Genomic DNA, 24,525 nt, shown 5'->3' with positions numbered 1-24,525 from the left:
CTATGTATTGTATCCAATATTCTATTGGAAAAGAACAAAAATTCCATACGCAGGATTTTCATCGGCTTTTTATGGATTAAGAGCACTTTCCATGCGAATTTCTTTAGGAGGGTTATTGTGGAATGTTTACGACAGTAGTGCCGCGAAAGCTAAAGTAATAGGATTTCATTTATTCGGTAGACCATGCGTTGTTGTTAAAGATCTCCAAGTGATGAAACATATTTTAATCAAAGACTATGAAAATTTTCAATACAGGACCGTTGAAGTAAACGACAAAAGCGATCCGATTGGATCGAGAGTTTTATTTTTCTTAAGAAATCCTTCTTGGGAATTAATGAGGAAAAAGTTTAGTAACACTTTTACTGCCACACGTTTTCAATCAATGTATTCTCAAATGGATTTTGTTGGTGATAATTTATTGGAGTATATTAGTGACAATTCCGAAGAACAAATTAGCGCTACAGATATTGTACAAAAATATTCGACAGATGTTATTACTTTAACCGCTTTTGGGATAAAAGCTAACAGTTTTATTGACAGCAATGCAATTTCCATTAAAACTGCTAAAATTGTTTTTGAAGGTACTTTTTATAGAGGCGTGCAATTTATGAGTTATTTCATATCGCCTATTTTAACTAGAATATTTAATATGCAATTTATTCATAAAGCTGGTGTTGATATTTGTTAGGCAACCACATACACATGTATGTATATGTAAACATATAGTTAATAAGAGATAATGTAATGTGAGGTTATGTTAATTCAATAATAAAACAAGTAAGAGTTGTCCCGCGTTTTATTAAGAAGATTAAGCCTTTTTCAATCGTCTTTAAGCGTGCATCTATCAGGTTATGGGCCCAGATCGCGCCTATGTGAGTAAAGGACGATCAGTAGAAGAGAAAAAGCGAAAGTCGATTCGACCGGAACGTTAAAAAAAACTAACCTAAAAAAAAATCGAACCTGGTCACAGACGATCACGTTGTTCTTTTTTGATTTATTGGTTATCACGGGAATTATGGCTAGCTCCAGTTTACCTGCTGTGGAAAAGCTAACAGGTCAGGAGAATTATAACACGTGGAAGTTCGCTATGCAAGCGCTTCTTGAGCACGAGGACTTATGGGGATGCGTCATCGGAAATTCAACGTATACCGCTGATATTAAAAGGGTGACAAAAGCTAGAGCAAAAATAATATTATCGGTAGATCCAATCAATTACAGTCACATACAAGACACCAAAACAGCACAAGAGGCTTGGGATAAATTACAATCTACATTTGAGGACTCAGGCTTAACAAGAAAGGTTGGTCTCCTCAGGCAGCTGGTTACTACACGGCTTACAAGTTGTAAATCGACTGCAGAATATGTGAATACAATCACGACGACCGCACACAAATTAAATAGTTTAAATTTTAAAGTGGGCGAAGAATGGATCGGAGCGTTGTTGTTGGCAGGCCTACCTGAAGAATATAAACCGATGATCATGGGTTTAGAGAGCTCCGGAACCCCAATAACAGGTGACTCAATTAAAACAAAACTTTTACAAGATGTCAACCATACGGAAGATGCTGAGTCGGCGATGTACGTACAGAAAAAAGGTTCTTCATTCAAAAGTTTTCCCGAGAAGAAAAATAACAAAAAGGCCATACGATGTTATGCTTGTAACAAATACGGACATTACGCTTCGGAATGCAAAAACAAGTCGAATAAACAAGAAGGGGAAAACAATCCTAAGAGTAAACAAAAGGCATTTTTTGCTCTGTACAGTTCTGTTGAGTTAAAAGAAGACCAAAGCTGGTATTTAGATTCATGCGCTTCATCTCACATGACACCGCATGCTGAACTAATAGAAAAAGCACAATTGCATACCAGAACTGAAGTGATAGCAGCTAATAAGTCAAAATTACCTTCCGAAAGCAAAGGGGAAGTATTTATTCATACCTCAGAAGACGATGAAGATGTCATTGTCGCGAAAAATGTACTACACGTACCTGATCTTGCAGTAAATCTCCTTTCAATCAGCAAAATAGTTCGTAATGACTATAATGTTATTTTTAACAAAACAGGATGCAACATAATTGACAAGTCAGGCAAAGTAATAGCAACCGGTACAGAAGCTGGAGGAATTTACAAGTTAAATACCAAAGAAGTAAATGGGGAATCTGCTATGATTGCGACTTGTTTGGGAAACATTTGGCATCAACGCCTGGGACATTTAGGCAGAAAAGGGATGCAACTGTTAATGAAAGGTCTAGCCAATGGATTAGATGGGATGGAAATAACAGAAGATACATGTATTGCGTGTATTAAAGGGAAACAAGCGAGACTCCCTTTCAGTTTTAGTGGGAAACGTTCAAATAGCATACTGAACTTAATCCATTCTGATTTATGTGGTCCCATGGAAGAAACCTCAATTGGCGGAGCAAAATATTTCCTAACCCTAATAGACGATCATTCAAGAAAGGTGTTTGTTTATTTCTTAAAGGGCAAATACCAAGTTAAAGAAGTATTTTCAGAATTCAAAACTATGGTCGAGAATCAAACTAACAAGAAAATAAAAACTCTTCGCAGTGATAACGGTAAGGAATACGTAAACCATGATTTAAGAAATTTGTTGCAGAAGGCTGGTATCCGACATCAAACTACAGTACCATACAGCCCTCAACAAAATGGTCTTGCCGAAAGGATGAATCGTACCATCGTAGAACGAGCCAGGTCAATGCTGATAGCAGCCAAATTACCTACAAAGTATTGGGCTGAAGCAGTAAATACGGCAGTCTATCTAATAAATAGATCACCCGCTTTCGCCACAGGCCGTACACCAGAAGAATTATGGTCAGGAACGTTGCCAGATCTGTCGAATTTACGAGTTTTTGGTTGTCCTGCTATGGTTTATATACCGAAAGAAAAGCGTCAAAAATGGGACCCAAAGTCTGAAGAATTGATCTTCATGGGTTATTGTGAAGAAACCAAAGGTTATAGACTTATTAACCCTGTCACACGGAAGATAACAAAAAGCCGAGATGTGATTTTCTTAGAAAATGGAAAACATCCAGAAAATTCGGATCAGAGGTTACCAATGAAGATAACATTCCAACAAGAAAAGGAAGAAGAGGAAGGACAGAATGAGGTCAACGCGGAAAATAGTGAAACCGAAGAAGAAAGAGAAGAAACGGACGAGTCATATACACCAAATGAAGTATCGAAAGACGACTCGGAGGACCAGGCACAAGTCAAAGTACACGAAGTTCGAAGGTCTAGTAGACAACCCAAACCAAGGCTTATGGAAGACTTTGTTACATATTTCTCCTTAAAGCAGGATGGTGAACCCAGTACTGTTGAAGAAGCACTAAAAGGATCAAATAAGGAACAATGGTCAGAAGCAATGAAAGAAGAAATCAATTCCTTATTAGAAAATCAAACGTGGGATGAAGTGAAACCACCAGATGACAGAAAATTACTAAAAACAAGATGGGTATTGAAGATAAAAAGGAATCCTGATGGTAAAATAGAAAGATATAAAGCGAGACTAGTTGTAAAAGGGTGCAATCAAATAGAAGGCATCGATTATACCGAAACATATTCACCCGTCGTAAGATACAACTCGATCCGATATTTACTCTCCTTGGCTGTTAAATATGATTTGTCAGTGCATCATGTAGACGTAACGACAGCATACCTCCAAGGACCGTTAGATGAAGATATCTACATCGAAATTCCAGAATTTCTAAGATCATCGAAAAATGAACATAAAGCACTAAAATTAAAGAAAGCAATGTACGGATTAAAACAAAGTGGGAGAGCTTGGAATAGGAAGTTATCTGATGTTTTGAATAACTTGGGTTACAACAAGTCAAACACAGATCAATGCATTTTTTATAAAGGATCAGGCGATAACATGATTATAATTGCAATTTATGTTGACGATATAATGATCCTAGCAAATGATGAAGGAAAAATCAAGAAATGTAAGATTGAACTACAGGAACACTTCAAAATAAAGGACCTGGGAAAGGCCAGTAACATATTAGGTATGAGAATAACCAAGAACAGGAATTCTGTTTCTATCGATCAGACTGGTTACATCCGAAGAATTCTTGAAAGATTCAATATGGAGGATTGTAATCCAACCGCTACACCTTGCGACCCAAACCAAAAGCTAAATGATGAAATGAGTCCAAGCAGTGTGAAAGAGAAAGAAGCTATGGCGAAGATACCATATAGACAAGCTATAGGAGCTTTATTCTTCCTTTGTCAGGTCAGCAGGCCAGACATAAGCTATGCGACGAATCTGGTCAGCAGATTTTGTAACAATCCTGGACTACCACATTGGAATGCAGTTAAACGAATTTTTAGATATTTGAAAGGAACAACTGAATTAAAATTAACTTTCAATAAGAGTTCAGATCAGTTTTTGGAAGGATACAGCGACGCTGATTGGGCGAACCACTCGGACAGAAAGAGCATCACTGGATACATATTTAAAATGCAAGGAGCAGCAGTTTCTTGGTCCACAAAAAAACAAAATACAGTCGCTCTTTCCACCACCGAAGCAGAATATATGAGTTTAAGTTCTGCATGTCAAGAAGGAATCTGGTTAAAATCACTAATATCAGAACTAGACCCAGATTATGCCAAAGAAGAAACTATCATCTACTGCGATAACAAAGGAGCTATAGATTTAGCGAAAACAAGTGGCTGTCGACAGAGGTCGAAACACATTGATGTTCGCCACCATTTCATACGCGAAAAAATCGATCAGAAGGAACTAACTATCCGACATATAAATACCGATGAAATGGCAGCAGACAGTCTCACCAAACCCCTCTTCAGGTCAAAATTTATTTTTTGTAACAATTGTTTTGGATTATGTTAAGTTTTTTTTGAAATGTTAATGATTAACAGTAATATATGTTTAAGGGAGGGTGTTAGGCAACCACATACACATGTATGTATATGTAAACATATAGTTAATAAGAGATAATGTAATGTGAGGTTATGTTAATTCAATAATAAAACAAGTAAGAGTTGTCCCGCGTTTTATTAAGAAGATTAAGCCTTTTTCAATCGTCTTTAAGCGTGCATCTATCAATATTGTTAAAGAAATGATTAAAGATGTTGGAATTTATCGTAAACAAAACAAAATTGTTAAAAATGATTTTATTGGTACTATGCTTGATATGTTAGAGAACAAAACTTACATTGAAGGTAAGCTAACCCCTTTTATTTATTTTTTTTTTAATTGATTTTGTTTGTAGGAGAAAAAGAAATTTATGGCCAAGGAGTACAATTTTGGCTCGCAGGATTTGAAACAATCGGCTCATCTCTCATATTTTTATTATACGAATTAGCTCACCACCAAGAAATTCAAGAAAGATTAAGAAAAGAAATTATGAAAACTTTTGAAGCAGAAAAGGGAAAGATATCTTTTAAAGCAATAAAAGAAATGGAATATTTAATAATGGTAACAACAGGTAAATTTTGTCGCTATAAAATAAAAAATACTTTACTAAAAATTTTTTTTAGAATCTTTAAGAAAATATCCCATTTTACCATTTTTGGACAGAAAATGCATAAATGATTACGTAATTCCCGATACCGATTTAAAAATCGATGCTGGAACAAACGTTTATGTCTCATTATTAGGAGTTCATTATAACCCAGAAAATTTTCCAAATCCTTTTATCTTTGATCCGGAGAGATTCGCGAAAGGACGTAAAGGAATGAGTGAAGATTTTAGTTATTTATCGTTTGGTGCAGGACGACGACATTGTATAGGTAAAGATGGTGTTCAAAAATCATTAAAGGACAATAAATAAATTATTTTTTAGGTTTAAGGTTGGGTAAAATGTCACTAATGGTAGCTGTGGTAAAAATTTTGGGTAAATTTCGCATACATTGCTTTGACAAATATTCTGAAACTAAAGATCTTCTTGATACTAAAGGTTTTTTGTTGGGGTCCAAAAAGAAAATATTATTTAAATTTGAAAAATTATAAGTTACAAATAAAAATAATAATATATTGCTAAATAATCCTCAGAATATCATTAATACTTTAAAATAAAAGGCGAATTAATTAGACAAGGTTAGTTTGTTTTTGCACAGCTCACCACTTTATTGTATTGGCCATGTTGAACTTTTTCATGGAGATTCTTCAAGCACTCAAGACATTCTTTGAAAGTTGTCATGGGCTCAGACAAGAACTTTTTATTTTTAAATATATGGCTAACTTCATAGATAAGAGTCTTACATATTGGATCACGATGGTTAATTCACATAAACAAGCTGGATAACGTTGAGTTTACAGACGATTAGTGTAAACACTCGAGGTAGTGGAAAAATATGAAGACAAAGGACTCACACTAAATGCTAAAATGCACTTAAGAAGATAATATCGACCAGCTTGAAACCTTTGAGATATGATGTTATAGAAGAATCCTGAGAATAAGCTGGGTGGGCAGAACAACACGGAGATATTAACACGTTGAATGCCACAATAGTCACTAAAAGGCTATCCATTCTGGCCGGAACAATTTTAAAATTAAATAGGTATGAGAATCAACTGGTGCTTCTCATAGCTGTTGTAGAAACAATGCACATGAAATAAAATGCTGTATAAGAGCTTTCAATAAACTGAGTCACAACATATCTCTAGAAACAAAAGTAAGAAATCTGAGATGCTATATCTTTTTCACATTGTTATATGGCATAGAATCCTGGGCCTTGACAGAAGCCACAACTGAAAAATTGGAAGCTTTTGAAATGGCGAACAGGGAAATGCTACAAAAAATGAATAAGGAATTGGAAATGATTTGCACCCTCAAACGCAGAAAACTTAAGTAGCTGGGAGATGTCATGAGAAATCAATACAGATATTCCCTGCTCCAATGCATAATGGAAGAGGAAGTCAACAAAATCAAAACTGCCAACTTTCGAATCGGATAAGCACCTCAAAACAAAACCTTAGAAATGTTTACTCAAACGAAAGCGTTTTTTTTGCACGCAATTTAAAAAATTGATAATGATTAACTATAAAACTCAAAATCATTATACCACCTTTTAATAAGATTTAATTTATTTTTTCAATCAAATCAATAACAATTTTAACATACTTTAATCATTCAATGTAACAATAAAAATATGAAATCACATTAATGGGATGTATATGTCTAAACTACAAGAGTAGGTTGGAATAAGGAATGTGGATTTTTTTAATAATACTAATGTGACAAATTATCTCATGGTTGGCAGTTACTATGTGAAACACACTTAAACAGACCGATTCAATTCATCCCTTATAATGGAAACTTTAAAAAATTAATGTTAATATGTGTTCTAGTGGTGCAATCATATTGGCAATAGTTAATTCGAATGGATTTCAACAGTAAATTAAGTTTGAAACTCAATATCTCATCATATTCTAGGTTTTTTTTAATACTACACTAAAAATTTTGAGGTAGATTTATCAACTTCCTTTTAGTGTTCTAATAGAAAAGCTACAAATATAAAGTTATAAATTTTGTAGATTAGGAAATTTTCACTATATTTCGTATAATAAAATATTACTAAACTACTATCTTCAGATGAACACATTTTTTTTGCAATTTTTCATAATCAATTATCAAGTGTTAAAATTAAGAATACTTGCCATGTTTCTATAGATAAATTAAGTCAATTGGATTCTTTTAACTTTTTAATCCTTTAATAATTAAGTTTTGATACACATTACTGTAAAAGTACATTAATTGTAGATAACTTGAAAGCTTTTACAATAACAATGAAATAGCACTTCAGGCTATATTAAAGGATTAAAATGTTAAAAGTGTATCTTATATAGGTAATAACAAATGTTTTCTTGGGCGTTTCTTAATATAAATCTTGCAAACAACAATCATGCTGTAAAATCCAGTAATAAATAACAATACTCCATAAAAAATCAATGTTGGAAATCTCACAGGTGACCATAATACTGTATACGAAATATTTTCTCCTTCTAAAAATATTTAATGTATTAATACGAAATTAATTCGTCGTTATTTTACCAATAATTGCATAACCATGCCCAATTTTATCTGTACCCATTCTATAAGATACCGTTGGCACAATAAATTCATATGTGTTCAAATCACTCAATGGATAACGAAATATTTTATTTTCTTTGGGGATTATTTTAAGAGTATTTTTATCATTTCCATTATGTTTCATATCAATAATTGATGCAAAATGATCATGCGCAGAAAATATAACATGGGGTTTTGTTGATTTTAACATCTAAAAGTAACTTTCATTTTATAAAAATAAATCACTCAATAATTTTAATTTGTACCTCTAATTCATAACCACCAGATTTTTTCAAAAGCGGTATGTGACTTAACCCCACATTAATTTTATTCGATTCATTGTCTTGAATTGGTTCAATAAAACTCCTTGTAAGTATATTGTATTTGTAAAAGTTTACCATCTTAATAGAAAATGTATTTGTTTGATGGAATGCGTTGTAAAAACGAATAACCTTTTCTTTAGTGACAATATCATAGCCTTCACCCCCTATATCATTGTCACCTGGTAAGTAAACATGCTGAAGAATAAGTTTAAGCAAAGAAAACGTTAACAATTAAATTTATTACTTTGATAAATTCAGTTGAGTGTCCGTAAATTCCATGAAATCTAGCTTTGTAAGTATCAAATTCTTTTTGAGTGGCAGTTGAGCCTTCATCGAATAAATCACCAAGAAATATAACTACATGTGGGTTAACAAAATCAAAAGCTATATTGTAAGTTTTTAATAAGTACCTAAAAAAAGAAGATGAATTAAACAATTTTTGAAAATAAATTATTTACCAATCGCTATCAAATATCGCCAAACCAGTTAATGGATGTATAATTTCGTTTTGAAGACCAATTAATTGGGGATCAGCCACCAAAAGAATTCGCAAGCACTTGTTACCATCTACACATTCTAATTTATTAAAGTTGTACTTGGATACCTTGTATAAATACACCTCAAAAATATAATACATAGCAAAAATCACCGTTATTATAAGTACATATTTATTAAAAACCAGTCTCCTAAAACAGAAAGCTTTATAATTATCCTACCAAAAAAATCTTTTACATACTTTCGTGGACGTGTCATTATTTTGATTTCTATTAAATCATTTATGTATTAAATGAAGAATAATCGATTAATTAATAATACAAATAATAAAGAAACCGATTTGTTATGCAATTCATCCAAACATGATTGAAATGTTTTTCAACATAATTTGACATTTAAATGGCATTTTGACATTTCAAAACATCAAAACAAATCGTCTATTAAAAATTTTGAATTTATAATAATTATAGTTTACTTGAAAAATATAAAAACTAAATTAATATTAATTATTTAAGTAAATCAAATATTTAAGAAGCAATAATCACACTCTATATATAAAAAATGCTAGGTTAAAATCAACTAACTTCACATTATACGTGAAACGTCAAGTGTCAAAATAGAGTTATTTGTGAGTTTATTGTGAGGAAAATCGCCTAGGCAATATTTTAACGTGTCAATACCTGTATTACAGGCAAGGTGGTTACTTAAACATGTTTAATTAGAATTAATGAACGCGATTCTATTGGAACGCGTCAAAGTTCGCGGTTGTGTATCAAGATCGATGCCCGATGTTCGTTTACCAAATTTCGTACGGCAGAAATCGTTTAAATTTGCGCTAGGAATACACACTGAGACAGTCGGTTTTCTAAGCGCTCGTTAGAATGTAAAGGCAACGAAACAGTGAACGGATTAATTCGCTGAATTAAGTTCAATTGGAAGAGTTCATGTTCGATCTCAAATTTAAGAAAAATAATCTAAGAAAATGACGACCATCACCATGGAAGAGTACGAGCTTATGAAAGATTCGAAATATAGGATGTATGTTGCAGCTGTTGATAAAGCACTGAAAACTTTTGAATTGTCTTCGGAATGGGCCGATTTAATTGCCGCACTTGGTAAATTAAATAAGGTAAGGGTGGTTTTATTTTTGTTAATTAAAAATAATCGTTGGTTTAAGTATTTAAGAAGAAAAGTTTCAAGGTGATTATATTGATTTTGTTATGGTGTAACAAATTTCATTATGTCTTGTTTATTTTGAAACCTCAATCTGTTTTTACAACCTTTTATATTTGTCTTAGCATTTGTGAAACAGCAAGAAGATAAGTTTTTAATTCCCATTAAAGTTATCTGTTTAAATCACATGCGTTTTAGATGTTAATGATTTTTACAAAATCTGTCTTTAAATATTTACGTTTTCCATATCTGTTGTTTAAAACATTTGATACTCATAGGTTAAAGTAAGTGTAAATTTAATTGGATTTCATTTTAACATGTACATAATATTATGTATTTTTTAGCACATTGTTCAAAACATTTTGTTTCAGCAACCTATTATGGCTAATAAAAGTTATTTATTTTGTCATGGAGAATAGCATAATTATGAAAAAAATATCTGTTTATTTAAAAAAAGCTTACTGGGGGAAGACACTCCTACAAAGATATCATTTAGTGATTCTTAAAGAAAGTTATTATTATGGCTACTGTTAGGTGATACAATATATGAAATTGATGCTGTGCTTGTATGGCAAGTTTTTTTCCAGACAATATCCTCCACTAAGAATAAGTTGAGTTCATGTACTTGCATCATTCTTCTTCACTTGTTTTCGTTTTGTTTTTCAAGAGATTTTGTTTCATGTGTTTTACTTTATGGAAGTTTGTTCAGTATCAATTGATTCACAATTTCGTTATCCATCTGTTGGTATTATTTGCTAACAACACATAGTATAAATAGATCTGGACGCGAATTACAATTGCATTGTGTAAACGCAATGTGCAAGTTAGTCAGTTATTCATGTGTCTGCTACATCACCCAAATTTTATTTTATAGTCCACTGGCCTTTCCCCTCCAAGTCCTTAGGACTGCATCTCGTTTTTCGCGCTCTTAAAGTAGCACTCAGTGGCCTTAAGTAAACAAACTGTAAAAGTCTCTGTTATTTTCTTACATATTTGAGATGCCAACAAGATGGAATACATACAATGAAGTAAAATTTATCAACAAAGAAGAAAAATCTTATGGAATATTTTTGGTGCTATATTATGTAAACAAAGTGATAATATTTTCGTGATCTGTTGTTCCAATTACACAACCAATTGTGCAATGTTTTTTGTTCATGATTTTATCGCGTATATTCAAATCAGTTCAGTAATTAATGATCTTTATTTATTGTTGTTCTAAAACTTTGCCAGCACCATCTGCGTTGCGTCCATAGCCTATATCTGTATAGCTAAAGCAGTAATAATGATCCATTACCATAAGAAGAGCACCACTGTCAGTACCCTTGTAATTGTAGTATTCATTGCCAGAGTTCGATGTTGCTTGAATTACAATGTGTTTTCCATATATTGTGTCACAACATCTTGGAGAATTTCATTCAACGCGGAACCCCAACTGTAACTTATATTATAAATCTATTTCTAAGAAACAAGTGAATTATTGGAAATCTTAGCAATGCTGATTATATTTGTCTAAAAAGCTGGTCTTAGCAGTTGTAGAAACGGAAACCAAATAAAATCAAACTAGTTGTTAATAATAAATCGACTAGACAGTTCAGATGGGAAATGATCCTAAAATATTTTCTAATTAAACTTTTTGATACATCTCAAATTTACATCACAAATTAATTCACAATCAATACAAGATTTTATTTTTTGTATTGAGTAGTCAGAAGTCTTAAATGTAGCATCTGTGGTTTAAAAATAGATCCAACTCCACGTTAATTAAACAAACAACTATTATTTGTTACGCCTTTCTAAATAAATCATTCGTACTGCGACTGAAAATTTAACTCTATTTTTGTATGTACTTCGTTTGAATAGATGATAATAATATAGGACAGAAAAGAAGAATGACAACAAATTTAATACAGATGCGTTATCTAAAACTTTGTTTGAATTAAAGTAACGTAATTTTTTTTACGAAATAAATACAACTTGTGGTTCTGTAATAATCTTTTCCCAAACGCAACCCGCGTACTTCCGCTCATTTACTTCCGCTCATTAACTTCCGCTTTTAATTTCCAGTTCATTTAATTGTTTAATAAACGAATTGTTTCAATGAGTTTTTTACGTCAATTTGTGTTATCTCAAAAATGAGGTACAATAATTTCACAATTGATCCAGGTGATTCATATAATTGGAGAAAAAAAAATTTGTTTCAAACATATTTTTCGTATCAGTGAAAACCGTTACTTAAAAAACGAATTGGGTTGTTTACTTCACGAATGATTTGAAACGTTTTGATTATGAGTAATGCGAGATACACAATAATAACGTATATTGTAAACTATATACACTTGTAAATTATTTATCTAAATGCTTTTTTTTCTTTGTTATGTTTTTAGAATAATGTTTTGAAGTCCAATGTTTATTTTCTTAGGTTTTGTTAAGTTATACAAAATTTCCCGTAATTCCTCGTCGGATTAAAATCAGCAAACGTTTAGCACAATGTATGCATCCGGCGTTACCTTCTGGAGTTCATCTGAAAGCTTTAGAAACTTACGACATCATCTTCAAATCTATGGGAACCAACAGATTATCTTTGGAACTTTTCATTTACAGTGCAGGTAAGATCAATTAATTTTTTGTAAACAATTCCGGATAAGTAATTGACGTAAAGGAGGCACTTCAAGTTGTTAAGAGCGGATGTTTGTTGTAAGTTGTAACATGTAATCTTATCAAATTTCAAGGTAAATTGTTTCTAAATTTTGAAATGTGAACTAAAATTTTAATAAAATCATCTTCACAAACTTAAAAATTTTACAAAAAAAAACTTAACATTATCAACTGCTTCCAACTGTATTAAAACAAATTCCAAAATAAACGAATGGGATTAATTGGGTGAAAGGAAGATAAAACACGTATACAAAACAGTGATAAAGCTACTCATTACCTGGAATTTCTATTTTTACTCGGGTTTTGTAAAAAAAAATTGTTAACATACTTTTAACATTAGAAAATTGCATACAATAAAACTTAAAATGTTTTTAAACTTTGTTTAATTAAACTTTTTTGTAATGCTTTCAATTTTTGCTTAGATATTGATTATTTGTATTTTTTTATAGGTTTATTTCCATTACTAGGCCATGCAGCGATGAATATAAGACCGTCACTTTTAAACGTTTATGATACACATTTTGTTCCATTGAGAGAACGATTACGACCTGCTTTAAGCGGATTTCTAAGCGGCGTTTTACCCGGTTTAGAAACTGGGTCCGATTATTTCGACAGGTAAAGTTAAAATTAACTAATTTTCAACTTTTGTTCTTATCAAGAGAGAAAATAATTAACTTTATTATACATAAAAGTACTGTTTTATTCAATTTAGAGTTTACGGAATGTTTACTTTTGTCATCTTGATTACTAACTTGTTTTATCACCTATAAACGTTCTCGTTTTATCGCACGTTTACTCAATATGGGGTCATGGTTATAAAGATTTAATGGGTTTTAATGGATTTGTTTTGTCTAACTGGATTATATTTTCTCATGCATATATATTTCTCTATTCCATGTTTATAGATAAACTTAGGGTATTCCCTGAGTTACAAATCAAGGACAGTAGTTCTAGTTTTAAATGTTATTCAGAGATAGATTGTTGTATATTTTTATTGAACAAAAAGTAGAACTAACGCTAGATCTACAACTAGAAACATTCGGGTTTATCCGTCTTAAGAGACGCACGCTTAAACTCGATCTAGATCCTTATTTTATATTATGAACCTTAACCTTCAAATAAACAACATTACAAAGCATGAATAGAATAAATTAAGCTTTTGCTAATTCACATCACGAACGGGTATTCGAGCTGTGCACCTGTTCCTGGGATGTGGCAATCCTCTTAGATTCTACCATAATGTCAAGCCATGTAGACTGAACGCAACAGAGTGGATAGCTGTCCGAATTTGTATGCGTTAAAATTATTCATTCAAACTATAATGGACACTCCTTTCCCCTTATTAAGCCGTTATGTCGAGGTTTTACTGTATTTGAATTTGACATAAAATATTTGATACATTATTGTGTAATTAATAACATATAATTTTACAGAACAAATACATTACTAGAAAACGTATGTGAAGGAGTTGGTCCATCATGGTTCTACACATGTATTTGGCAATGCGTAAAAAGTAACAGTCCGGTAAGATTACCAGCAATAAGCTACGTTCTTTCACATTATAGTCGTAAAGTTTCAATGGAAGATCAGTTATATTTAATGGGAAATGATATAGATGTTATGGTTTCCGGACTATGTGCTGCCGTTTATGATTCAAGTATTCTCGTTCAAAGATCGGCTTTAGATCTTTTAATGGTGTGCTTCCCAATGAATAACACTCAATTACTTTATGCCGACATGGTTCGTTTGGTTATGGCTGCGTTAACAACGATTTTACGAAGAGATATGTCCTTAAATCGGCGATTGTACTCTTGGTTATTATGTGCGGATGTAAACGCACATATGAGTATAATAGATACGGAAGAAACGGAAATAAGCGAAACGCAAAATAACTCGATTGCTTATGATCTTATGTTGGAAGCTTTAAAAATTATTTTAAAAGAAAAAAGCACCGAACAGAGCATTAATGTAGTTCCGTATCGATTGTTGACATCGCTTTTTGAAAAACCCCAAATTGGGCCGGTTATTTTGGACCACATTTTATACGAAGTATTTCGATCTCTTTACTTAACGTGTCTTCATCAACAAAAACAAAGAAACGCAAGTGTTAGATGCGTATCGTTTAACGGAGACTTAACTAGCTTAAAACAAAGGGAAGAAACGACTTTAACCAAACAATTTATTACTAAGTATTGTCAAGAGTTGGTTAAAAATGCCAACTTATTATTTGCAACGTTACAACCTTATTACATTTGGGCGTATCTCGAGAAATGTTTTGAAAAGGCAGCTATAAATCTAAAGAACGTTACTAGAAATAAATTGGCGGTGAATGATATCGGATCAGGTGAACCATGTCTCGTAGAAATTTGTATTTTATCGGAATTTCTGTTAGATATAATTCCTATTGAAATTTACGATGAGAACACGCACGATATCTTACCGAGTTTGTTTATGAAAATCTTGGTCGTTTTGGAGAGAAACATTGAAATTTTAAATCGAAATGAGATCACAACAAGTTTACAGTTATGTACAAAAATTTTAATGAAAATTCAGCCAATTACAGTAAAACAACCTCTCATAAAACCAGAAGTTGATGTTAAGGTATAAAAGTAAATTAAAAAAGCAATTAGTTTTTCTATAAAATATTTCTTTTTCTTTAGCTAGTAGAAGAAATACATGCAGACAGTGTTGATTCATCAACAACTTCAGAAAAAGATAAAGAAATAAAACCGGGTTTAGAAAAAAGTAAATCTGATTCGAAAATAAATGAAAATCTAAACAAAAACGAATTAAGCGTTGAGGATAAAGCGCGCGAACGATCGAACAGCAATCAAATGTCCAAGAAAAAAGATAAAAACAGTCCGAAAATAGATAAAAAATCTAAAAACAAAAAATCGAAATCTAGCTCGAAATTATACGAATTAAAAAAAGACGAAGATGAAGAAAAATCCTCTGAAAACGTCCTCGAATTTGTGGAAAACGTTTTAGTTGTCGAACAACAACTTCCAGAAACACCAACAATTGAAAATAATATTAAATTCGAAAATAAACACATTATTTCTTGTTGGCAAATCTATAAAGATTTTTTCGTCACGTTCATTCGCCATAAAATCATATCTGGATTGTGCGTCGAATCGCATTTTAACACCCTAATTTGCGACAAAGAAAACCGCACCAAACACCTTGAAGCGATTTTAACGAAATGCTTAGAATCCTACACTTCAATGAATCGTCACGATTTTTCATGCACCTCCACCGAAGTTGAATATAAATACGACAACTTAAGCAATGGGTCTGAATACGACGAAGCGATGACGGTTGCGTGTAATATTTTATTGGAATTCGCGGCTTTTCCAAATATGTTGAATAATGCAGAGCAAGAAACCAACATTCCTTTTTGGTTGAAAGTGTTGATCGCTAGCGCATGTACTAGAAAAGCTTGTAAAGATGTTCAGTTAATCGCTATGAACGCTTTATTGGAGATTTTTAGTTTGGCAAAGAGTCAACATTATCAAAAGAAACAAGAAGAAGGAAATACTAATGTTATTATTACCGGTATTTTGGAAAGTGCACATGTTAATTATATTGAAGAAAATACGTTGGTGCTAAAGGTAATTTATACAATTTGATTATAAGATTTTTGTTGTACAATAATATTGTTGAGTTCTCCAACTAACGGGATTTCCAATAGGAACATAACAATTTTATTTTAATATTAGTCAGTGAAAGTTAATATTTTTATCATAGTGAAGTTCATGAACTAGCAATTTGTGGTAGTACTAATCCTACCAGATAGGCTGTGCTGTGTATAGTATAGTGGGTAAATTTGAGTCGAGATATTCACTATTGGCTGTTGTGCAAGTAAGACAACACACTCATATCGAGTATATAGCAGACCTAAATGCTCTGTCAAACCATATTAAGAACTGATGCAAACTGTGCAAAAAATCCTGAATCTTATTGAAAAATCATTTTCAGCGATGAAGCTCATTTTTGGCTTAATAAATTTGTCAATTAGCAAAATATAAATTATTGAATAGCAACAAACTCAGATCTACTTCAAAAGACTCCATTACAACCAAAAAATGACCTTATGGTGTCGATTTCATGCCTAAGATGTGATTGGATCACATTTTTTCGTCGTTTAAAATAATCGCCATGTTGCTATTCTTGGGCAGAAATGAATGTATTTAACATAAGTAATATATTATGTGGTTCCAGTAAGATAGACAACGCAAGCTGTTTAGCAGCTTGGCCTTAGAGAGAAAGATCTTCCTCAAGTTGAAGCGCCATATCGACTCTACTAGGATCTTGATTAGGACAGAACAAGCACTAATACGTGACAGAATTCACAAGGATTTTAAAGGTTGCAGCAAATAAACTACGACTCCACTTCGCACTTTCCAATTCTATGCTTAGAGAAGACTGGGACAAAACATACAGAATAACCATAGAAAAGGCCGAACGCGACAAGCAAAAGTTTTTAGTTCCAAACGTGCTAGTGTTGGTCTTAGGAACAATATCGAATTCCATAACTAAATTTAAGATGTCTACTACATTTGGACTACATTTCAATCCAATATTTCAATTATTCTGTGTTTTAGTTGAATATAAAATTGTTATGTTCTTATTGAAAACATTACAGCAGTTTTAAGTGCTCTCTTTGGCTAAGAACTGTATTTATCTGTGGCTTAAATGGAACTAATTAAATCATAATTTTTGTTTAACTTTTAGGTCATGTGTGAAATATTATGGTGGTTATTAGGAACCCTTTCAAACCAAAACCAAATCATGCTGTGTGTAACATTACTTTATCAATTACACAACATTTTCAATAAAAAATCAATCGTCGAAGATGTAATAGGTCATTATTTAATTGATGAAAATTTAAACACAGAACATTTAAAAAAATTCACGCTGCTTCTTCATCTTGGTAGAGATTTAAACATAAAACTTCCAGCTTATCAATGTACAGTTCGAAATTTTGATAAGTAAGTGATTTAATTATTTTTTTATTTTATTAATAATTTATTTTTAAAGGTGTCTTCTGAAAATTTTTGATAACTTACAAAACACAGAAAACGCCAACATAAAATTATTAGCTGAAACATTTTTGACTCACAGTTTATTAAGAAACGATATGGCACGAATTTTAAACCCAATTTTATTGAAATTGTTGGCTCCAAGTACGTCTCGAATTTCAATACAAAAAATTAGCATACAAGACTCAGAATTACAAGCAAATAACGGCGATAAAGATTCAAATAAAATTGATGATGCTAAAGCGAAAAAAATTTTTGCGATAAGTAACGTAAACGGGAACGTAATGTATCATGTAACGGACACGCCAAGTCCGAAACCACAAAAACGAAAATGGTACTTATTTAATAAAGGATTTAAAAAATATAATCAAGTTATAAATACAACAACTTCAATATCAGAAAATTCTAGTGTTATCACAAAGAAAAGTAAAGAATATAAGCATTTTGAAGTTACTTCAGTGTCAGATAAAAATAGAAATAACGTTAAATTGTTTATAAATCCTTTAAGTTCCAAAGAAATTTATCCCAATGGAATTGATGGATCTTACGTTCAACTTGATCCACACAATTCACAAGAATCCTCAAATGAAAGCTTGTCAAGTCCTGATTTAACCCAATCTAGTAATGAAGATTCTTTATTAAGCAAACAATATGAACACCAAACATCTCGAACGAGCGAATCAAGTAAAAATATTTTAGAACATATTGAAACAATTTCCAATGGTGTTAAAGATTCAAAACCGGCAAACAAATTATCAAAATCACAAAGTTTTGATGAAAAAGCTAATGAGAAATTAGTTGAAATTGAAAACTTATCCTTAGTTCATAGTTGGTCTTATAGCATATCAGATTCAGATAATTTAAACGCCGAATTAGAAATGAGTACTTCAGCTGAAGATTTCTTTAAGGATTCTGATAATAAAGTTGTGAAAGATGTTTTAAATGAGATATTAATTAAAGTTTGTGGTGAAGAAGAAGAAATTTGTGATTCTCCCAATACAAGGAGATCTTTTGATGCTGAGATAAGAAACAGTGATTGTTACAAAAATGTTTGTTTATATCCCATGCATCAACATATGTGCTTATATTGCGAAATATTTGACCTAAATCATATTTTATACGCACTAAAAACTTTAAAAAATTGCCTCGTCGCAAATCCACAACTTTTTATTAAATGTTTAGCAACAACTGGTTTAAAAGATTTAAACAACAACGAAATTTTAATATTACTAGCACGTCATTATAAATCTACACTAGGTTTAAATTTTTCTGGTGATTTAAATCAAGAATATTTAAATACTTATAGAGGCTACATGTTTTTGGATGTTGTTATAATAATTTGTTTAAATTATGCGAGATCTTTCTTTTGGGATCCAATTATTAGCGAAGAAGAAATTTATAATAATTTACAAATTCAATTAAAAAGTTTAGAAATTTTAGATTTAATTGTAAAAAACTTGATTAGTATTGTGAGCGAAAACAGGAAAGGTTTTGCTGTTTACATAGCTGATATGTTATTGAAATGTAAATTACAAGGAGTTGTTCTACATTGTTTACTTACATCCGTAAGAAATTTTGATAAAGAAATGACATTTGCGGAAGAAGTACTTTTATTTAATAATTTTAAGTTATACGATTCACATAAAAAAGTTTCTGAACACGTCGAAGCATTTCAAATTCAACTATTAAGATTAATCCAATCGTTAATTATACTTGAATATCAAGTATTCTCCATGCACGAGGCCGCTGCTAATATCCAACAAACTATTGTACCAAATTCTGGAGATAATTCAACTTATTCCCCAACGATTTTAATTCCACAACAAAATATGTTTTTGTCGGCAGTTTTAAGTGCTCTTAGACATAAAAATATGAAGAATTTACATCAAAATTGGTGCAATATGATCACATCTTGCCTTCCATATTTTGGCGATAATCTAAAACAAATTTGCACCAGCGTTATACACAATATTTGTAACAACATAGAAATTATCGCCGACACTTACAAAAATACAGAATTACCCGGAGAATTAAGCGCCGATTACGCAACAACCCAATTAGAATCTCTAACCATCTTGTGTCATTATTGTTTATTGGATTCTTCGCAAACCGTTAACCAAAACATCCCCGCAAACATGAATACACAAGTTACGAATTCATCGGAAATATTCAATAATTTAATGAACGTTTTCTTTTCGCCGATCGGACTCGATAGTACTTTTAGTAAACAAAACACCGATTCTTATCAAAACGTAAGAAAAGTTATTCTAAGTCATATGCCAAGAATTATTGCAAGCGTCGCTAAATTATGGCAAACAATTGTTGGTATTGAAGGAAATTATTATGGAATTTATGGAAATTCTAAAGTTGTTAGACAACAGTTAATGGAATTTTTAAGTCCTATTTCTATTCATCATAGTGCTAGTTTTTTGGCTGCGGTTGCTGTTGCTTGGCATGAAAGGCGAAATCCATTTTCTAACGTTAAAACTGTAAGTAAACAACAGTTATTTTAAACATAATTTGCAGTGCCGGATTAAACCGCTTATGCCCGATTTAATTTTTTTTAGATTTTTTTGTTTCCAGTGTCATTTTGGTGCAGCATTATTTTTAAGAAAATACTATTTTGTCATAGTTTTTTTGAATGTTCCATTCATGAAACATTGGGTATAAACGGGACCATATACTTTCTCAATCAAATCAACATATATTGTCCATTATCTTGTGTGGAAGTGAACAAAACAGGATTCATGCAGATTGACTTTACATTTTTGACAAGACTATCTCGTGTTTCTTTTTTACAGAAAGCACAGCGATTTTCTTCCGTGGACAATCCAGTGGTTGCTTTCTTCAAATCGCACTTGGGTTGGCACTCTGAAAGCCAATTTATGGGATGAACTTCTTCCTCCCACCGGGGGAATACCATATTTTTGTAAATACGTTTGCACAACTATTCGAAAATGCAAATAATCCATTTTTTACCCAAGTCCTTTTTTATATAGTTGCCATCCGTTGTACACTGAAATATAGACACAAAACGCAAAAATTGCCAACCACCATTTCTTCGATCTAATGGAAATCCTGTTCTTATCCATCCTCTCTACACCGCCCATAAATTTATTGTATTGAGCTATTACATGACGTTACGCAACTGGCAACCTTTTTTTCTGTTTTGATATCCATCTTTCCACTCTACCATTTTTCTCCGTGCTTAATCAAAGTATGGAACCATACTTTCATCAACACTCAGCCTTTCTTAGAGTTCTGAGTATTTCAAAAATTTTGAATTCAGCATTTGCATCAATTCTCTTAGTTTTGCAAATTTGTCGCCCGGAGGAAGGTTATTATTATCTGCACAGTGAAGATATCTTTTTATCATTTCGAATCTATTTCTTCTCATACACTTCATTAGTGCCATATCGCAAGATTCAGTTCTTAGCTTCCACCACATTCTTCAGCATTGGAAACTCGGAAATTAAGTTCACCTTTTGCTGTGCATATAACGTCGTCATTTCTGTCAAAAATGATATAATACTATCATCAAAAAAAAGCTCAAACCATTCCACTAGATCAGAAGAAATGGCTGCTGATTGCATTAGTTTCTCAAAGTTTGGAAACCCAAAAATAAGATAGGATTTTTGCCAGTTTCTTTTTTTCAGTAACTTCTTTTGTATTTCTGACAAAAGTTCGTTGATTTGACTCTTCGTCAGTGTCGCTATCACCAATTGTAAAAGTCCGTCCTTGATTTGTAATTTTTTCCATAGCTTCCATTTGAAGCTGTCTACCATCCAGTTATTGATGTCGTTGCAGAAGTCTTCATTGCCGCTATCTTTAGCACTTTCAGCACCATCATCTAGACTCTAGAGGAGTGACAAAATCATCAGCAGCGTAAAAATGCTCGTCTTCTATTACTTGAATAAGTTCAGCAGTTATGAGGGGTCTGAAATTATTAAAAATCTTTATGGACCCGTTTAGCCCATAGTTCTAATATTGGAAGTTTTGGGAAAAAGTGTTTTTTTTTTGTACTTTTTGTCTTATTTGTACTTATGTTGGATAATCCGGCACTAACTATTTATTTTATAGATTAATTCAAATTTAACTTTTAGATTTTAGTTGAACCAAATTCAAGCCAAAATAACTTGGTTTATTTAATATCTGCGATACGTGTGATTCCATTAGATAATCTCGTTCAGACTGTTATAGCCGTGATAAAAAACCCTCCGCCCATTGAAGGACTCAGTTCAGATGTTTTATTGGACGTGTGTGTTTTAGAATTATTTTATTGGTAATTTATAAATAATTATTACAAAATACAAATAAATTTAAATTATTTTTTTAAAATAGTTATATGAGAAATGCTTCCACAACGCAATTATCTGAAGCTTGGGGTTCCTTATTAACATTAATTAGAGAAGGTTGTTCGTTGGGTCCACAATCGCAATTTTTAGTGGCCGCTATTCTAAATGAAATTATGATTAAGTGTTGTCCGTTAGAAGAACGTAAAGATCAAAAAGATTTGCAAGATGTCACAGCGAAAGTAATTTTTTAAACTTAGAAATGAATTAATAAGGATATATTTTACTTTTATAGCTAATTGAATGCGTTTCACAAGTTTGTGGTTCATGTTTAGAACAAACAACGTGGTTAAGAAGAAATTTAGCGGTTCGTGAACAAGATGAAGATAGTATATCATCAGTAAGCGTTGTAACAACGAGTAATTCAGATATTTTAATGGGACTTAATAACAATTATAGTGTTCAAGCACAATTAGTAATTATTAAAACGCTTCTTTTTAATTCTTTCAATTTTTGTGTTCTTTTTTTAAGGTTTTATCAGAAATATTAGCCCCAATTTTAGATATTTGTTTTGGTTCGTCAGAAAAAGATAAAGTAAACACAATTTTAACGTCACTAATGTGCAATATAGTTCCGTACCTGAAAACGCACACTGTCCGTAACATGCCTAGTTTTAACGCGTGCTCCAAGCTTTTATCGAGTCTCAGCAGTTACCAATATACAAGGAAAGCGTGGAAAAAAGACGTTTTTGATCTCGTTTTAGACAATAATTTATTTCAAATGGATTATTCTTGTTTGAAATATTGGAAGATTATCGTTGATCATTTAATGACTCACGATAACACAACGTTTAAAGATTTAATGAGTCAGTTTTTTTTAAATAAATGATTTTTGCAGTTAAGTGTGTATTATTGTTTAGGTCGCGTATCGATGACACAAAGTGGAAGCTTGAGCTTATTTTCTTCGAGAGAACAAGAACTTGAACAGCGAGCGCAACTTCTTAAAAGATTGGCTTTTGTGATATTTTGTAGTGAAACGGATCAATATGCAAAATATATGCCAGATATACAAGGTATACATATTACATTTATGTCATTTTTTAAATTTAATTTTGTATTGATTATTTTTTAGAACAATTAACAAGCAGTTTAAGATTAAACGTCCCGAATGTACAAGCCCAAGTATTTCTTTGCTTTAGAGTTTTATTACTTAGAATGTCACCTCTTCAAATTACTTCATTATGGCCCATAATTATTAGCGAGATGTTACAGGTTTTTATACAGATTGAGCAACAACTTAGCACGGAAACTGATGAATTTAGGTATGTTACAAATTAAAAATTATTATTGAATTGGGTTAATTAACACTTTTTTTATTTGGCTTTTTCAATAACTAACCTCAATATTATGTTTTATTGTTGTATTGAATAACACATTTTTCTCTTTGTGCTTTTGGGAACTGGTTTCTGCTAATACAGGAATAATACCAGGTAAAGTTACATAATCAGTGTAAATTAAATTTAAAAATATTATTAGTTATGCAACCGATTATAATTAACTTCATTATGAATATAATAAATAATTTATTTCAGTTCACACCTAAAACTTCTCTCTACATTAGACCCAAGTTGGGCTACAAACTCCAACAATGGTTTACACGCATTTGGAAACCCACACTGGTTACAACTACAATTATCAACAGCAAAATTATTAGATTTAACACTTTTATTACCCGCAACAGCATTACCTCAATTTCAAATGTAACTAAATAATCCCTTATTAACCCATAACTTATTAATTTAATTTTTAGGTATCGTTGGGCTTTTGTAGAAGACGATATATCTCAAGTAACACACCAAGGCGATGGTAGAAAATCAAATTTCACGCCACACGTAACAAGAATATCGAATTTAATGGATGAGAAATTTAAAGATTTGCCCATAGAGACCATGCCTACAAAACAAAACGAGTTATTATTAACGGTAAATAATATCACCCAATTAAAAGAGTTGCATCCGTTCTTTAAGACGCTCAGTTTGTGCTCGAATCGCCATCGGACCGATTGTAACGGAATCATTTGCATGGAACAATGGACAAATAAGACTGAGCACAAAAAAATGCAGAGTATTTTGGAAAAAATCGATCGCATTATCGAAAATGACTTTTTAGATAAAATACCTCGATAAATAAGTATCTAATATGAATTTGTTGTTGTTTCGATGGTGTTTTTGTATGAGATGAATTGATATTAAGTGAAAGAATTTTTCAAAATTATTTAAGAAATGTTTTTAAAGATTTTAATTAAGTAGATGGAAAATATTCTGGAATCACCAAGTAGACTTCTGATAAACCGACATGTTTGGGACTTTACTGGTGCTAGATTACTAGAAATACACAATTATAAAATGATAAGACATATAGCAGTTACATTGTCAAGATGACGTTTTGTGGCTAATATGGATTGAATAAATAAGAATTTGCAAACT

General features: G+C 31.8%; 2 protein-coding genes across 3 annotated transcripts; one reads left to right on the top strand and one right to left on the bottom strand.

Moving 5' to 3' along the window:
* Window positions 1–7,750: 7,750 nt before the first annotated feature.
* LOC111425936 (Metallophosphoesterase) lies at window positions 7,751–9,226 on the bottom strand. Its single transcript, XM_023060227.2, has 6 exons — window positions 9,117–9,226; window positions 8,839–9,066; window positions 8,625–8,790; window positions 8,324–8,575; window positions 8,040–8,268; window positions 7,751–7,990 (listed from the first exon to the last, which is right to left on the bottom strand). Exons 1-6 carry the CDS (start codon window positions 9,131–9,133, stop codon window positions 7,827–7,829), a joined length of 1,056 nt encoding a protein of 351 aa, XP_022915995.1. The 5' UTR covers window positions 9,134–9,226; the 3' UTR covers window positions 7,751–7,826.
* A 247-nt stretch (window positions 9,227–9,473) lies between these two features.
* Window positions 9,474–24,319, top strand: LOC111425989 (protein DOP1 homolog). Of its 2 annotated transcripts, XM_023060313.2 has the most exons (16): window positions 9,474–10,004; window positions 12,471–12,657; window positions 13,156–13,321; window positions 14,140–15,307; window positions 15,367–16,317; window positions 17,441–17,697; window positions 17,747–20,237; window positions 21,852–22,030; window positions 22,090–22,282; window positions 22,336–22,515; window positions 22,572–22,905; window positions 22,960–23,112; window positions 23,172–23,361; window positions 23,518–23,529; window positions 23,632–23,799; window positions 23,850–24,319. In XM_023060313.2, the coding sequence occupies exons 1-16, from the start codon at window positions 9,858–9,860 to the stop codon at window positions 24,223–24,225; spliced, it is 7,152 nt and encodes a 2,383-aa protein (XP_022916081.2). In that variant the 5' UTR covers window positions 9,474–9,857; the 3' UTR covers window positions 24,226–24,319. The 2 variants fall into 2 exon arrangements, with proteins under 2 accessions (XP_022916081.2, XP_022916082.2); XM_023060314.2 differs by lacking the exon at window positions 23,518–23,529.
* The last annotated feature ends 206 nt before the right edge of the window (window positions 24,320–24,525 follow it).

This window comes from Onthophagus taurus, chromosome 2 (genome assembly GCF_036711975.1).
Source record: "Onthophagus taurus isolate NC chromosome 2, IU_Otau_3.0, whole genome shotgun sequence".
Lineage (NCBI taxonomy): Eukaryota > Metazoa > Arthropoda > Insecta > Coleoptera > Scarabaeidae > Onthophagus > Onthophagus taurus.
Note: the sequence above shows the minus strand (reverse complement) of the source record. Positions and strands in the feature narration are given on the sequence as shown.

Bases quoted from the DNA above. Each gene is read 5' to 3' on its own strand.
- LOC111425936 (XM_023060227.2), bottom strand. The intron at 8,791-8,838 runs GTAAATAATTTA...TTCTTTTTTTAG, and splicing joins GCGATATTTGATAGCGATTG to GTACTTATTAAAAACTTACA. The intron at 8,576-8,624 runs GTAATAAATTTA...CTTATTCTTCAG, and splicing joins ACTCAACTGAATTTATCAAA to CATGTTTACTTACCAGGTGA.
- LOC111425989 (XM_023060313.2), top strand. From the start codon at position 9,858: ATGACGACCATCACCATGGAAGAGTACGAGCTTATGAAAGATTCGAAA. The intron at 22,906-22,959 runs GTCAGTTTTTTT...ATTATTGTTTAG, and splicing joins AACGTTTAAAGATTTAATGA to GTCGCGTATCGATGACACAA. The intron at 23,800-23,849 runs GTAACTAAATAA...TTTAATTTTTAG, and splicing joins GCATTACCTCAATTTCAAAT to GTATCGTTGGGCTTTTGTAG.